This window comes from Antrostomus carolinensis, unplaced genomic scaffold (assembly GCF_000700745.2).
Source record: "Antrostomus carolinensis isolate BGI_N321 unplaced genomic scaffold, ASM70074v2 scaffold16932, whole genome shotgun sequence".
Classification (NCBI taxonomy): domain Eukaryota; kingdom Metazoa; phylum Chordata; class Aves; order Caprimulgiformes; family Caprimulgidae; genus Antrostomus; species Antrostomus carolinensis.
The window spans coordinates 40495-55850 of record NW_010301816.1 but is presented as its reverse complement, the minus strand read 5'-3'; the positions used below and the strand labels follow the sequence as shown (position 1 = coordinate 55850).

Sequence of the window (15356 nt, the reverse complement as noted above, 5' to 3'; positions counted from 1 at the left end):
AGGGGAAAGGGGGGTGGCCTCCATAAACAGCTGCTACCCCACCCACACAGAGGCAGGAGCCTCAGGGAAGATCCAGTTCATAGAATCCCAGACTGGTTTGGGTTGGGAGGGACCTTAAAGCTCATCCAGTTCCAACCCCCCTGCCAGCAGCAGGGACCCCTTCCACTAGACCAGGTTGCTCAAAGCCTCATCCAGCCTGGCCTTCAACACTTCCAGGGAGGGGGCATCCAACACCCCAGCGAGGGGCAGCAGGGAAAGGATGTGTGTTCTGTGGGATGTGTGTTCAGAGGGAAAGCGCCATCCCACACGTTATTTAAAGTGGCTCTTACAAACACAACCCCATGGCCCACCATCCAGCAGCCAGGGCAGGAAGAACACAGTGTCCTGCAAGAACTGTCCCTCTGTTCAACCAAGGAACAAGGGACAGGACAAAAGGAAACGGCCTCAAGTGGCACCAAGGGCAGCTGAGATGGGATGTGAGGAAGAATTTCTTTGCTGAAAGGGTTCTGAGGCATTGGAAGGGGTTGCCCAGGGCAGTGGTGGAGTCCCCATCCCTGGAGGGATTGAAGAGTCGTGTAGACACAGTGCTGAGGGACATGGGTTAGTCATAGGGGACTTGTCAGTGTTGGGTTCATGGTTGGACTCGATGAGCTTAAAGGGCTTTTCCAACCCAAACAATTCTGTGATTCTGTGACTGATGGCCCAACTGTTCCCCATCTCGGTGACAAACCCCCTGCCCGGGGACGCTGCACCTACCGCTTGTGAGGCCATCATCTCGTTGATGCTCTGCTCGTACTGCTCTGCCAGAATGGCGAGCTTCCTCGTCTGCTCGTCCTTCAGACTCTTCAGAATTGTCTTGTGCTCACTCTTTGGAGTTACTTCCAGCTGGTGATTCTTCAGTGCTTTGTACTGCTTAGTTTGCACTTTGCATGTGTCCTGGAACTGCTTTTTGATCTGCATTTCCATAGCCTGCCAAGGAAGGAACGATGTGAAGAGCACGAAGAGCTTTAGGAATGCAGAGGTTACAGCACATCCAAACGGGCGGGCTGGTGAGAGACACACACAGTTCCCCTGTGCTCTGCGCTGCCTCCTGCCCCTGCACCCGCGTGAGCTCTGCACACACAGCACCAGCTCAGGCCCTGCTCCAGCACTGACCACCAGCCTGGCTCAGGAACAGGATCCACCAAGCCCTCCTCAGCCCCAGGAGGGGCATCTCCATCTCCTACCCCTGCTTCCTGTAGGTCACTCAACTCATCACTCTGCCACCTGCCTCTCAAAAAGCATTTGGCTTTTTTAGGGCCTCCCATTCTGCTGCCTCCCCACCCTGACACAGAGACTGCAGATCTGAGAACTAGCGAGGCTGTGACAAAGTGAATAAAAGCAACGTGCCTTTTTGGACATTCAGAGGAGGAACAAAAATCTCCCGTGCCAGCTCAGAGGTTTCTGATCAACCTGCAGCCAAACTGGGACAGAGCAGAGTGCTCAGCACACCCATGTTCTGCTGACTTTGAAATCGAGGAACCATCACCCACCCCTTTCCCTATCCAGGTTTATAGGCTGACACCAGCAAGGGCCTGAAGAAAGCACAGCTCATCAGAAGGAAGTTCTGTGGTACTTTGCTCAGGACTAGCCTATTGTTACCCACCAGCACGGCACTAAACAAATCCTCAGTGAACTCTTTGCTGTAAGAACCTGCCAGTTTCTCCTACCAGAGCAGCCCTGCGCAAAGGGAAGGGATCCAAGGGAGGGAAAGCACACAGTGCTGGTGGAGAACAGCGGTGCTGCAGCAGGGATGCTGCACGGAGGAGGCAGCAAGAACACAGACCAGCCTGCCCGGCAGGACAGAGGCTGGAAGAGGAGGAAGGAAAACTTCCAGCACCTTCAAGTTCTTTGGTTGCTGCCGGAGCTCCATGAAATGCTTCCTGTGCAGCTCCCGCTCTCGCCGCTTGTTGTATTCCAGCTGGTTCTCGAGCTCAGTCTGGTGCTGCAGCCGGATCAGGTCCATTCGCAGCTTCTGCAGCGTGTGCAGCTGCCTGTACTCCAGCTCGCGCGTCGACTCGTCGTGCCGGATCAGCATGGCGTGCTCCATCTCCTTCTGCGTCCGCTTCTTGTTTAACTCCTGGGCAAGGGAACAGCAGAACACAAGACAAAAAGCTGAGGAGCAATTCTCTCTGCCCTGAGATGCAGCAGTTGAGTTTGCAAGGCCGGGTGTCCTCATCACTCCTCTAAGCAGCATCGAGGACTTGCATGTGCCACAGGGAAACACAACCCCAGCAGTGCGGTGGGAACGCTAACGGCCACCCAGCATCCATCCATCCATCCATCCCTCCCTCTGGAAGCTGTTCCTCTGGCAGCTCCTGGATCACCCAGGCAGTCTCCAGCAGGTGGCACTGGGACCACACACAAGCCCTTGGAGACTGCAGAGAATCACCAGAGTTTTGGATAAATCCATCCTGGGGTGACTGACAGAACGAGGGGCTCCTATTTATCTGTTTTAAATGATCCTGAGCCCCTGCTAGACCCTGGGAGATGAGGCTTCTCACCCAGCACTAACACCAGAACGGCCAAAGCAGAGGTGAACAGCTCCAGCACACCACAGGGGCTAAGAAAAAGAAATGAAGCTACCACTGTGACAGGTAGAGATGCAGCACGTCTGGTAAAATGAGGACGCAGCCCAAGCCAGACATGGTTTTGCAATGTGGACATAAGAGTTCCTACACACGGTGCCCTGCAGTCCAGGGAACCTGCCCTGAGTTACTAGCCCAGGAAGAGGAAGATACCAGATTCTTGCCCTGATTACTGCTAATATTTCTGTCTCAAGGTATCAGCAACAACCTGTGGGGCAGGGAGCTGAATCCAGCTCAGTCAAGCAGCGATTACAGCTGTACCCCTCGCTGGTATTTGGTGACCTTCACAGATGGTTTGCTGGTACAGCTCAGTTTCAGCTCTCGGGTTGACAAACTCATCGCTGTGCTTCACGCCAGACTAAGACAGGCACAGCGGGCGCTGCCTCGCACCACGCGCACGCCCGGCGCTGGCTCAGGCTAGTGAGTTCCTACAGTAGAAGCAACAAAAATACCTAATTATTCTGAGTTGTTGCTTGCATGTTATAATCCTGCTGTAACTCTCAACACCAGCACCTGCAAACGGGCACTTCAGCCCCGTTGGCTGTTAGAACTGTGACAGGTTTAAGCTCAGAGGACGGGGAAGGAAGCACGGCCAGGTCTTGTCTCTGCATTCTTGGCCATAAGGATGTTGCACGTGTTTACATTTAAGCAAAACTTGCACCTTGACAGCCAAGATCAAAAATGAGATCCCCTGGCGTGCTGAAATCATGTCCCACTTGAGCAGAGGCAGGTAGCACACTCAGACAGCACCTCAGCCCGTGCAGAGCTGTGGCTGTGTGCTCTTAGGACAGGACAGGCAGCCTCTCTCATGCCCTTTCCACACCTGATTTCAGTTGATGCAGCATGAACAGAGGCACTCCACTTCTAAACACTTTCCCATTTGTACAAAAAGAACCTCTGTGGTCACTTAAAACATGAAGAAAAAATATTCTGGAAGTGTTATTTACTTCAGCTCTCTGATCCAGTGAAGTTGAACTAGTTAGTTAGTAGGGATGTTATTTTCAAGAAATAAACACTCTGAAAATTAGGTCTCTCAAGAGTTTAAATGCAGGAACTCAGAGGAGAGTCTCCTGGTTAAAATTCCATGCTAGGTAGCTGAATTCTGCTCTCTCCTCCCTGCCACAGAGCTTACAGGCTGTGATAAAGGGGCCCAAATCTGATTTTTCAGTCCTTCATTTTCAGGGTGTCTGAGTTGAGATGTCTGGATGTGATCTGCAAAGCAGCTGAGCAGCCCCAGACACACCTGAAGTCAAGGGCAGCAAAGCTCTGAACAGGTAAAATGCAGGACAATGTTAAGTATGCTGGAAAATTTGATGGCAGCAGACTAAGTTGATGATTATTAGAAATTTTTGATCACTCACTCACAGCTTTTACTTAAACACCTTCTCATCTGATAGTCTTTATCCAAAAATAGCATTCATGAAGAATTCAGAAACTAGAGTGACTACCACAGAAAAATCTACAAGTAATAATTCATTCTCCTAAGTGGTATTTGACTGCAGGCAGCTCGTAAGGCAAGGGTTAATAGCTAATGAGGAAAAATAAAACATTGAATAGCTTCTCATTAACAAACTACTGCCCATTCCATGCACTGATTTGAGCAGAACCCAGTGGAAAAGCAACAGCTGATTATTTGAAGACAACCAGACCGCAGACACACGAGAGGACTGTATTTTTGGTGTTTTGTACATTTGTAGCTTTTCATTCTGCAACCTTAATGTTGTTCTTTAAGGTTATTACTGGTTCCTTACATGTGTTTCAACTGGGGGAGTTTTCTTTTGCTAATGAGAACTCCTCACATGATGCTTTCAGCCACCCCACAGGTGTCCCTGGGACTCTACATGGCATGAACTGTCCTGTGCTGTGAAAGATTCTCAGCAGGATCCCCCAAAATCTAACGCCCAGGAGCTCAGATGAAGGATCTGACCCATGTGGGTGGCTCAGATAACGCTGCTGTCTGCAGGTCAACTGTGCCACCCCTTCTCCGTTAATAAAAGCAGCCACATCCGTGTGGAAAACTATTTCCCAAAACACATTTCCTGCATTTTTCTCAGTTCTGTTGAGCAACTGGAAACATGAAGATCTAAATTCAGTCAAGCAAACTGTTTTAGAGACAGGAAGCTAAAGCAGTTACAGAAATGCTTGGGAAAGGAACTGAAGAGTGACATACTTCCCGAATGTTCTGCTGCTCCATCTCGTGCCTCTTGATCATCGTTTTTCTCTTGAAGAAACGGCAGTTTTTGTCGTAGTAGAGTCTCTGCTGGCTGAGAAGATGGGCCTCCTCCTCAGCCTGTGTGTGCTGCAGGTTCTCTTTATGTTTGGATATTCTTTCTTGTTTCTCTTTCTTCGGTGTGCTGTGGTCCTCATTCATTTCCTGTGTGCATAGAGGGTCAAAACAAGACTTCCCTTAGGATCACAGTGACATGGGACTTGAATGACCTTCACTCAGTGGCCACTCCTCTGCCATTCAATTCACAGGACACCAAAATCCTGACTACAACTCCAGCCACCAGCAGAACCAGACTCATCACCTGGCCATGCCCAGCCCTACTGACTCCAGACTTGTATTATGACCCATCAAGAGGAGGAGGAGGAAAAAGTGGCCATTAAATACAAACATCTTGGGGTCTAAACAGTAAAATGCAGTAACACACCACTGCAGGGCAGGCTCTGGCTCTCCAGGAAGGAGAATAGCTCAAACCCCTCAGCTCCCTTCCCAGCTCTGCACCTGGTTTACAAAGGAGTCCACCTTGGGTTTCAGTTTTAATTCAACAGGACTCGTGCTCGATTCTCTATCGATCAGGTACCTAACAGGGCTCCTTGCTATTCATTTTCTCTCCTCTACATTTTTAATAGCAAATGATTTTGCAATGTGGTGGGGACGCTGTCCTTAAGCAACACAATTTGGGACAGATAAGCTATATACCATGTTACTTCTTTTTCTAATTCCTATAAGCGATCGCAGGGCTTTTAGCCCAGTGACATCTAAATGGCAGCTCTGATTAGTTACAGCTTTAGCAAAAAATCCCCCAAAACAAACAAAAAACCCCAAACAAACAAAACAGATGAGGAAAAAGGGGAGGAAGAATTCTCTATGCAGTCCTATTTTCCTTCATCACCCTTGGTCTCAAAGATTCTCCTCCACCACAAATTGTGAAGGCACCTCTAGCACCCTTAGAGATTATTCTAGAAACGCTGCCAGATGCTCCCAGTTCCTCAAAGTTAACTTGCTGAGAATCTAAATTTGCTTCCAAGCATGACAGTATCCCTTAAACCCCTGGGCTGGCCCAGGTTTATCAAAATGAAAGTCTAGTTCATCTTCATTCCACACCCCTTCAGCCCTGAAAATGATGGTTTCTTGCCTCTTTAATCTTTTCCTTGCAAAGCTTGTATTGTTTCTTCTGACTTTCTAAAAAGGTCGCCAGGTCTTTCTTTTGCTGAGCCAAAATCTGTTGCTGGAATTTCTTTTCATCTGCTGCAGCTGCCTTTGCCTGCAAGGCACAGAGAGAAAGAAAAAAAAATTAACAAAAAAAAAAGAAGAAACCACAAAGGGTGAGGGAGCAGGTACTGAATCCAGCACAGATCAGTCTTCTGCTGTGCTTTTTTTGGTCTATCGTTCTCCCATCACTGTGTTAGACAAAGCCAAATGAAAGCTGCTTGCACCAAAAAAAACCCAAACCCCATAACACCCACATAGATGTAAATGTTTCCTCTTGCTTCTTACCTCTCCACCAAAACCAGCCCAGAGGGTGAAACCCCACTAGTTTACCATAAGGATTAACATGCTGACTTGGAAACAGACTGAGTAATAGCAGCAAGCTTTGTCCTCGCCTCAGCCATGACACACAAGCCCTCTCCAAGATCTCCACAGAGGTTCTCAGTCTCTTTTAGCTGGTTGTCAGTAGCTGCAGTGTTGGTTGATGCCAATGGAGCGCCCATCATCCAGAAGGTTGACTTGTAGCTGTGAAGCTATTTCACCAAACTGGCCAGGGCAGCTCCAGGCAGTAACTTAAGAACATGGGCCTACAAGAAAGCTGGGGAGGGACTTTTCATAAGGGCAGTTAATGACAGAACAAGGGGAAATGGGTTTAAACTGGAAGAGGGGAGGTTTAGATGAGATATTAGGAAGAAGTTTTTCACTGTGAGGGTGGTGAGACACTGGAACAGGTTGCCCAGAGAAGCTGTGGCTGCTCCTCCCTGGAAGTGTTCTCGGCCAGGCTGGATGAGGCTTTGAGCAACCTGGTCTAGTGGAAGGTGTCCCTGCTGCTGGCAGGGGGGTTGGGACTGGATGAGCTTTAAGGTCCCTTCCAACCCAAACCAGTCTGGGATTCTGTGATTCTATGAACATGCACTTAAGAACAAGGGTTTTAAGCAGTGCTTCCACCACCTTCTCCTAGAGATCTGGTTCACACCTCTCCCATCAATCTTCTTGCACAGCTAGGGAGCCTGTAACTCTACTCACCTCTTTCTCCATCACAGCCACTTGCTTCTTGGCCAGCTTCTCCAGCTCAATGGACGAGTTGTTGGCATGTGTCTCCACCTCCTTCTGCAGCTTGAGGCGGTGCTCGTCCATCTCGGCCTTCAACTTGTTTTCCAGGGCGATCAGCTGCTTCTGGTGCTGGCGCCGCATCCGCTTATATCCTGACATCTGTTCCCGCAACTCGTTCTCCTGCTCATGCTCATGGATCTGTCTTGTAACCTGACGTCAGGAAAAGGGGAAGAAGTGCTACATGGCTGCCTTTGCAGATGACAACCTGTCTCCATACCAGTACTTACCTGCAAACCACACCCTGCTGTGCTGTACTCTGCGAAATCAACTTTCAGGGGGTGCTATTATTTAATATCACAAACCAGGCCATAAGATTTCTCTCTCCTGATTTTCCCCCCCCCATCTTTAATGAGAATTTTATGGGTGTTTTCAGTGACACAGCAGGAAAATGTCATGTTATGAATAAAGGGAACAGCAGGTTACTTCTGGAAACAAAGGCGGCTGCTGGACAACCTTCTTCAGACACAGGACTCATCATGAGGGTGACAGGGGCTTACAAGATGGCATCCATTTTAAGAAACCCCCAACCCACCCATCCTTTCCTTCATCCCTAAGTCACCACGGTTCCAATTCAGTCCCTCAATACCTATTTTCTGCAACAAGTAGCCTCCTTCAAAATTTCTCCTAAAAATTCAAGAGGATGACAGACTGAGCCCATTCCCCCGTGGAACGGGAAGTTTTCTAACGCAGGAACACTGCTCTGGAACTGTGTGCTCCTAACAAGATTGATCAGATGGGCTAAGCATATTTAAACCCTGCATAGCTGAAACAAACTCACAAGTTCCACACGCATTTCCATAGCTAAGTGCATCCATGTGAATGAGAAAAAAACTCCAGGAAGGTGTGCCAAAAATTTTCAGAAGACAATGCAAACAGCAATGCTTCCATTTCAAATGAAGAAGTGTCCAAGACTGATGTGTTTATTTTTCACACAGTCCCGAGAACTTCACATATAAAGATCTGCTGGTATTTTATGACAGGCCTGGGAGCCAAAAGCTGGAGCCCTCAGTACCTGTGTAGAGTCCCTGATTCTGTACAAGGGCACCTCTCCCTTTCACACTGAAGAGCTCAGCTCTTTGAAGGTGATCACTGAAGCTTTATGAACCAACAGTCCTCCCTGCAGCCTGCAAGAGCCCAGCCTTGCTGATGAATTTCTCTGTAGCAGTCAAGAGAAAGAACTGGCACCTACGACAGTACTGCTGTTATTTGAAGGCTATTTTTCAGAGACCTTCCAAGTAAGTTCAGACACAGGATGAGATGCACCTACAGACCTGAGAAGGCTCAAGTTCAACAGAAGAGCAGCAGCTGCTTTACCAAGCAACAAACCAAGTCCACTTGCTGGCAGCCCTGTGCTTCAGGACTAGTAGCTGATAGGAAGCAGTGATCAAGAGCTCCAGAATCAACAAGTTAAACCACACAACTGATGTGTCACCCCGAGGCAGACAGCATGCTGCCACCTGTCTCAGCTCAGATGACTACCAACACTCAGGAAGGGTGTGAAGAAGAGGTCAGGAAGAGCCTTTGCACAGCCTTCACTTTGAAATAGATTAACAACAATTTACAGTAAACAGTTACCAACCAAGAAAATCATAGCCAGAGTCCCAGAATAGAAACAAGACACGAAAGGATGAAGCTACTGAAGTGGATGGTCTCTGTTTTCCCCCCATCCTTTCCCAAGACAACCCCAGAGAGAAAATGAAACATCTCATGGCAAAGAAAACAAAGAACGAGTCTGACTACAGTGCTGAGTCCAACTCCATTACCAGGAAGTGATGATGGTGGGTGGCTTCACCACATTAGTGAAGTCAAACATCAACTACAAGGTAAGTGATGATGCATAAATCACATCCTCCTTGTACAAGGAATTTTTGGGATGTTATTTTGAGGCTGATTAGATTAAATTATATTTACACCTCAGCAAGTGGTGTAACATAGCAGCCTTCAAACACTTGAGACTAGGGAAGGAAATAGACTCAAGCCAGATACCAGGAATATGGGAGATGGTAGAAACTACTACAGAAACACAGAGTTTGAGCTCTGGCTATTGCTGTGGTTCTGAAAGACAAAAAGCTTTTAAAAAAATAAAAATAAAGCATAACAGTGACAGGTATATGTTGCAGAAGTTGGTCAGCATTTGTAGGAACTTGCACATTTCAGTCAAGTTCAGCAAGAATCAGATCTCTGACAGAAGCTTCCAGGTGATGAAAGTTTCTTTGAGGAGGCACCCAAGTTAATGATAAGAGACATCTAGATGTCAGGTAAGACAGGCAAAACCCCAAACATTTCACATACACCATTTGTGAGATTTTACTATGTTAAATGACACACAACTTGCAGAGAACAGAGTTGGTCAGGGACCTGCAAGGCACGGAGATACGGTAACCACCACGCAGCAGTGCAAGATCTTCCTGGATGGGCTGTTTTTGAGGCTCAGCCTTTTTTGTGAACAGTGGGGACATTCTCCATGGCACACTCCGTTCCAAGAAGTTGGCAGAACAAAGCAAACACCAAGAGCATAAGAAAAAAAACAGATCTAAGAATCTACTAGCAACTTTGCCAGTGTCCCCTTTGGTGAAATCTCTAATGAGATTTAGAGCATGCATTTGTTTTATTTGCAGCAAAAATCATTAACCTTTTTTTTTCCACCCCACTCTGTTCCTGTGCACCCCATTTGCAGCTTTGCTCAGCTTGTCTCTATCAGGACAAGAATTCCATCTTTGAAAGATTTCATGTTAGGTCTGGGATATTTATCCCCAACAGTAAGATGCAATTCCTAATTATAACTGATAAAGCTTTCCAGTCACAGCAGAAGATGAGACATTAAAAAGTCAGAGGAAAACAAAAGAAGCATTTAATTCCTGAAGAGAAAGAGAATGGTAGAGTTGGTGGACATTTTGCAGATTTAATGTTTGCATGCTCATGCTAAAGATCTAATTTATCACCCTAATCTCTAATCAAGACTGACACTCTTCAGAATTCTGGCTTCAAAGCCAAGGTCTCCAAATGGTGCAGATGAAATTGGAAGAAATTAATGTTAGTTACTGAATATGACCAGTTCAGCACCAGAAAAGTACTTCAGACTAAGCATATCAACACATGAATGAATGAATGATGTTGGTTTGAAGATGAAGCCCCTAATGAATGAACATGTTGAGCAACCATTTGAAAAAGATAATTTGGGGAAGTGCCAGTAATCACCTTTCTGGTGTTGTTACAGACAAAGGCATTTGGAATTTTTTAAAGTATTTCACAAACATAATCCCATAGATTTTGAAAGGAAAAGAGATGACAACTGTTTTACTGCTCATTGTAAAATTTGTTCTCCACATTGCTAGAAAATACCAGGATCCTTTAAAGCAGAAAACTTGACTTTCCTGCAGCTCTATCTGAAGCATGTAATAATCAATTAGGTCATCAGCAGAACCAAAAAACCTGGATGAAAGAGAACAGCTTTTCTTAAGGTATCTTCTCAGTTTCTTATCTCTCTGTATCTTTGGCACACACAGAACTGAGAAGAGAGATGCCTTTTCCAACCTACTCCCACAGGCAGTTCACTTGCCATAACATCCAAACTTTCTCTCTCTCACCCTTCCCACTGTGTTGCTTTACGTAAGGAAGTTGGGCTCACAAACTCTCCTCCAAACCAGAAGCTCTTTAGAGTTCCTTTTTCTACATTGTTTAATTAAGATACCCACCACTCTCCTAAAGGCCAGTTATTCTCATCTCTTGATAACCAAATGAAATCCTGAACTCCTCTTTGCTAGATGAGGCAGAGTACTGAGCGAGACACTGCCAGTGGCCTCTCATGGCAAGAGAGCAACTTTGGGATGAGAAAGAACAAGTTCAATATTTTTTGGAGCAAAGATCTATAAAGGCAGCAGCTAGGTGAGTCCATTAGGAGAAAACTCAACCATCTGGAATAAAGTGTCATTGCTCCAGCAGAAGAAGGTGTAGCCACCATGTAAACGTAGCTGGTTTTGGAGTCAGGCTGCCCTGGTGTCATTTTAATGGCCACATCCAGAGAAGCTTGTTCACACGTACCTAGATATTTGGCTTCGCACACCCAGGATGAGATCACATAATTCTTTTGCTGGCATTTGGGTTTCAAAAAGAATGCCAAGGCCTTCGATAGAGTCCAGACGGTCTGATCTTTCGATGGAATTTTAACTATTCAATAATTTCATTTAAAAACTGTAAAAGCAGCTATTGAGGAAATGAATGAGGTGATGGGGAGTGAGGGGGTCAAGAACAAAAGACATCCAGAAATGCAGATCGATGCAACTCTGCACGTGTTTAAAAAAATCTTTCACTTGAAAATGTTGATAGGTGTAGTCTTAACAGGCAGAACATCCACCCTTCTTTCTAAACAACAGTTTTCTAAGCTTCAAGGCTTAGATTTCTAGTTGTAAATTTTAATTTATGGATCACTGATAGTCTGCAAAATAACACGGAGATGTAGTAGGTACCTGATCTCCATTTTAGATAGTAACTTTCACTGCAACAGCACCACTGTGCAGTGTATTCTCCACCCCTGTTCCAAGTGAGTGAAGGTTACTGTTGCCACAAGAGTGTCATTAAAAAAAAGGAAAGAAAAAAAGATAAGAGGAGTTTGTTCTACACAATGACCAAAGAGAAAGGAAATAGTGAGTGTTAAAACTGTTGCTTGAATTATGAGGAAAAGTAAGTTCCTTCAGCTTTCTGAACCACATTTGCTCATGTTCTCATTATTTTAACATGAGTAATATCAAAGCACCACTGAAAGACTAGGCAGGTATATTCACAGCCTGTTTCTTTGTGGATAGTCCATTTCACTATTTTATCTGGAAGTCTGTCCAGTTTCCTTCTTATCCACGTGATGCTTCTGAGCAGGAACAGGGCAGGGGAATTATGCTTAAAACCAGAGGGACATCAGGAGTATGGAGCTGTCAAATGTAGCTCTCCTGTGACCCCTGCACTTGCTGAAACTGCTTGAGCTTGGTTTTGCAAAGGGATCCAACTTCCAAGTTGAGAGCATCCTTTTAGAAACACCAGTATGTCCTCCATCTGAAATATCCTGATCTAAAGGTGAGGAACAAGGACTTGAGGGCCCAAGACCTTGGACTCCACCAGCAAGAACAGCTGTGAAGAAACATGAAAAGCCCCCAGCCCCAGTGCTGTTCCTCTAGAACACTGCCCTCCTCATGCTGGAGGGTGGTAGTCAGCAAATCCCACAAGCAGAAGTTTTTTACAGCCAAATATCATCCCATATTATTGAATTTGGGGTCAGAACTCCCATTTTCTGATTCTCTGCAATACAGGCCACCTCACTCTCTCAACTGCATAACCTTTCTGTGCCCAGGAAGCGGTACCCAGCTGCTGAGAAACCAACTGATGGTCAGCAGCAGTGATGTAGGGAACCATCAAAGCATCTTGGTTTGCTTGGTTTTTAACACTGTGGGACCTTGAGCCCATTCACACAGGATTATTTTTTTCAAGGTGCTGTTGAAAGAGTAAATTAACATGGAGAGATGAAATCAAGTGTGAATTTCTGGCTTCACACTATAAACTTCAGACATGTTTAGGATATTCTCCCCATATCAAGCTACAAGGCTGACCTTGCCCTCCCCACAGACATTTAAGCAGGAGACAGAGGGGCAGGCATGAAAGAAGTTTTCCTTTGGGCAGAAGAGCAGCAGCATTCAGCACCACTACCCACTGACATCATCCTGCCACCAAGCTGTGATCCAAGGCACAGTGACAAAAAAAGTGTGCTGACAGCCACGCCGGCACTTCCAACCCCAGCACGTACACTTCATGTTCTGTGCAATAGGTTTCAACTTAGCAGGTTTTTTTCTTCTAGATTTCCATTTTGGAACATGAAGAGATGGAAATGAAAGATTATTAAAGGGAAAGTCTAGCACAAGATTAACTGAAATAAAATATTTCTGTTGTAAACCCAGGGAAACTTCTCCCCCACAACATAACCTCAGCACCTAAGGACACAGTAACACCTCCTGTAGCACCAAGGTGGTGCTTTGGGAACTTCTCTCTATCCTGGGAAGGGGATGGGTGTGCATATGATGGGGACAAAGCTTTTGCATGACACATATTACCATGTGCTTTTCCAAAGGCCTGCTGGCTGAGGGCTGGGACTTCCTTCTCCCCCAACAGATAGTGTGCTGTGCATGGCTCACCCTACGCGTGCACCCTAAGTCCTCCCAGCATGACCCAGACACATTCTGCATCAGAGCATGTTCCACAGGAAACAAAAAACAAACAAAAAAAGAAAACTTCTCCTAAAAGCCTACCATCCTCCCCACCCAGTATTAATTTTATATTCATAATCATCTGGTCACTGAAGCAGAGAGATTTAGCAAATCCAAGTGACTAAGGAATTAAGGCAGACACAGTCCCAGCCCCACAGGAGGCTGCCATGGGATTTGGGAGTGACCTTGGGGCATTAGCTGTCTTCCCCAGAGCTTAGAGGTCTAGGAAGACCTCACATTCCATACCTTCATGCCAACATCTTTCATCAGCTCCCAAGAGGGCCTTGCCATGGAATACCTTCAAGCCACCCAAGTATCTCAAGGATGACATATTCAAGGAAAACAGGAGTTATGGACTCTGCTGCTGAGGGCAGGACAGAAGGTGCAGCAGCTTTCCACAAGGAGTAAGAGAATATGAATATATTCAACACATATCTATTTATCAATCAAATTGTATATATCTTTGGAGTGTGATATTTAAAGTCATTCACCATTTCTTCCCTCCAGCCAACCTAACTGGATCCTACTTTTATTTGCTCAGTGCAGGCAACAGTGTTGGCACTGTAGTGAGTGCACACACGTACAAAAGAGGAAAATTCACAAGGCAGAGGGTCTCCAGGAGACCAGAGATCCTGCCCATGTCAGGTGTGCTGCATGAAGTCCTCTAATGCACACGTTTCTAGGTCACTCTTTAAATTGGGGGGGAGAAGGGAGGGAAGTGGGAGCAGGAGACACCAACCTGGGGAACACTCAGGCTATGGCTACCCAGAAGTACACCTGCAAAAGATGGAACTCAGATGCTCCCCCCAAATTTCAGTCCAGGAAGCATCTGGCCAGAAGTCTGTCTGCCACAGCATCGTTTTAGATTTTAACAGCAGCAGCAACACAGAAAAAAAAATTGGCTGCTGACACTGCTGCTGCTTTTTCCCTCCACACACAACCTTTAGCTGTGGTCACACACTGTCTGTCTTGTGCATGTAGAAACGAGAAGCGATTCAGGGGATTAAGAAATGGTGGTATTGAAGTAAAAAAAAAAAAACCAACCCATTCAGGCAGGGTAAAACAAGAAGGGGAGGGCTCACTGGTGTAATTTCGGGGTTGGTCTAGGATGATGTCATAGCACTGAGCAAGTGCCATGGCCAAACAGCGGGTACTTCCTAACGCTCCCCATCCATCTGACCACTAATACCACCAGGCTGGAATATTTCAGATTACATTTATATTCGATTTAAAAAGCCATTTTTTACTCCTTTCCCTCCAAAAGGTTGCTAGTGACTGCAGCCTGTGCGGATACGAGGTGGGGGAGGCGGCAGCACAGCAATCACATTTGCAATAGTACAAACCTTGATGGATTCATCCCATCCCCCTCCTCTTTGTAAGCCCACAGCCCGCTCTAAGCCCTCTCCCTTATTGCAACCCAGCAATCCTTCCTAGGGATCAAGCTGAAAAATGCAGTCACGGCACAGTTGCTTGAAATAAATGAATGAATGAATGAATGAAAAAAAAAAAAATCAAACCCAAAACCCAGCCAGCAGCTCAGCTGGGAAGCAGCAATCTTATTGTTTCAAACCCATCTGCATCTCCAGAGCGTTTAAATACATTGCACACGAGCACATCTAGACACTTTATGCACATGCAAATATTAGAAAAAAAACAGAATGGGTGGAAAATAAAACAAGGGGGGGGGGGGGGGAAATCTGAGATTATATTAACTTCACCCAGCAAAGTGGCTTATTTTATATACACTGGAAATATACACAGAAATTAAATATATTTTACATCTTACACACACAGGGAGCTACAATATCTTTCAGTGCAATCTCTAGTTGCTATGCCAACAACAACAACAACAACAAAATAAATAAATGAGGAGATTAAAAAATGTCCTGACCCTTTTGCAGAAGGAGAGGGGGAGAGAGGAGGTGAGGTGGGGTG

General features: G+C 46.0%; 1 protein-coding gene across 1 annotated transcript in view; it reads right to left on the bottom strand.

Moving 5' to 3' along the window:
• TAOK3 (TAO kinase 3) overlaps window positions 1–15356 on the bottom strand; it is a 51735-nt gene that overhangs the window by 873 nt on the left and 35506 nt on the right. Inside the window, exons 13-17 of the mRNA XM_010163617.2 lie at window positions 7090–7326; window positions 5990–6118; window positions 4798–5001; window positions 1880–2119; window positions 757–969 (exon numbers count right to left, since the gene is read on the bottom strand). Of these exons, the coding sequence (XP_010161919.1) occupies window positions 757–969; window positions 1880–2119; window positions 4798–5001; window positions 5990–6118; window positions 7090–7326 (1023 nt within the window). The remainder of the gene's footprint in view (window positions 1–756; window positions 970–1879; window positions 2120–4797; window positions 5002–5989; window positions 6119–7089; window positions 7327–15356) is intronic.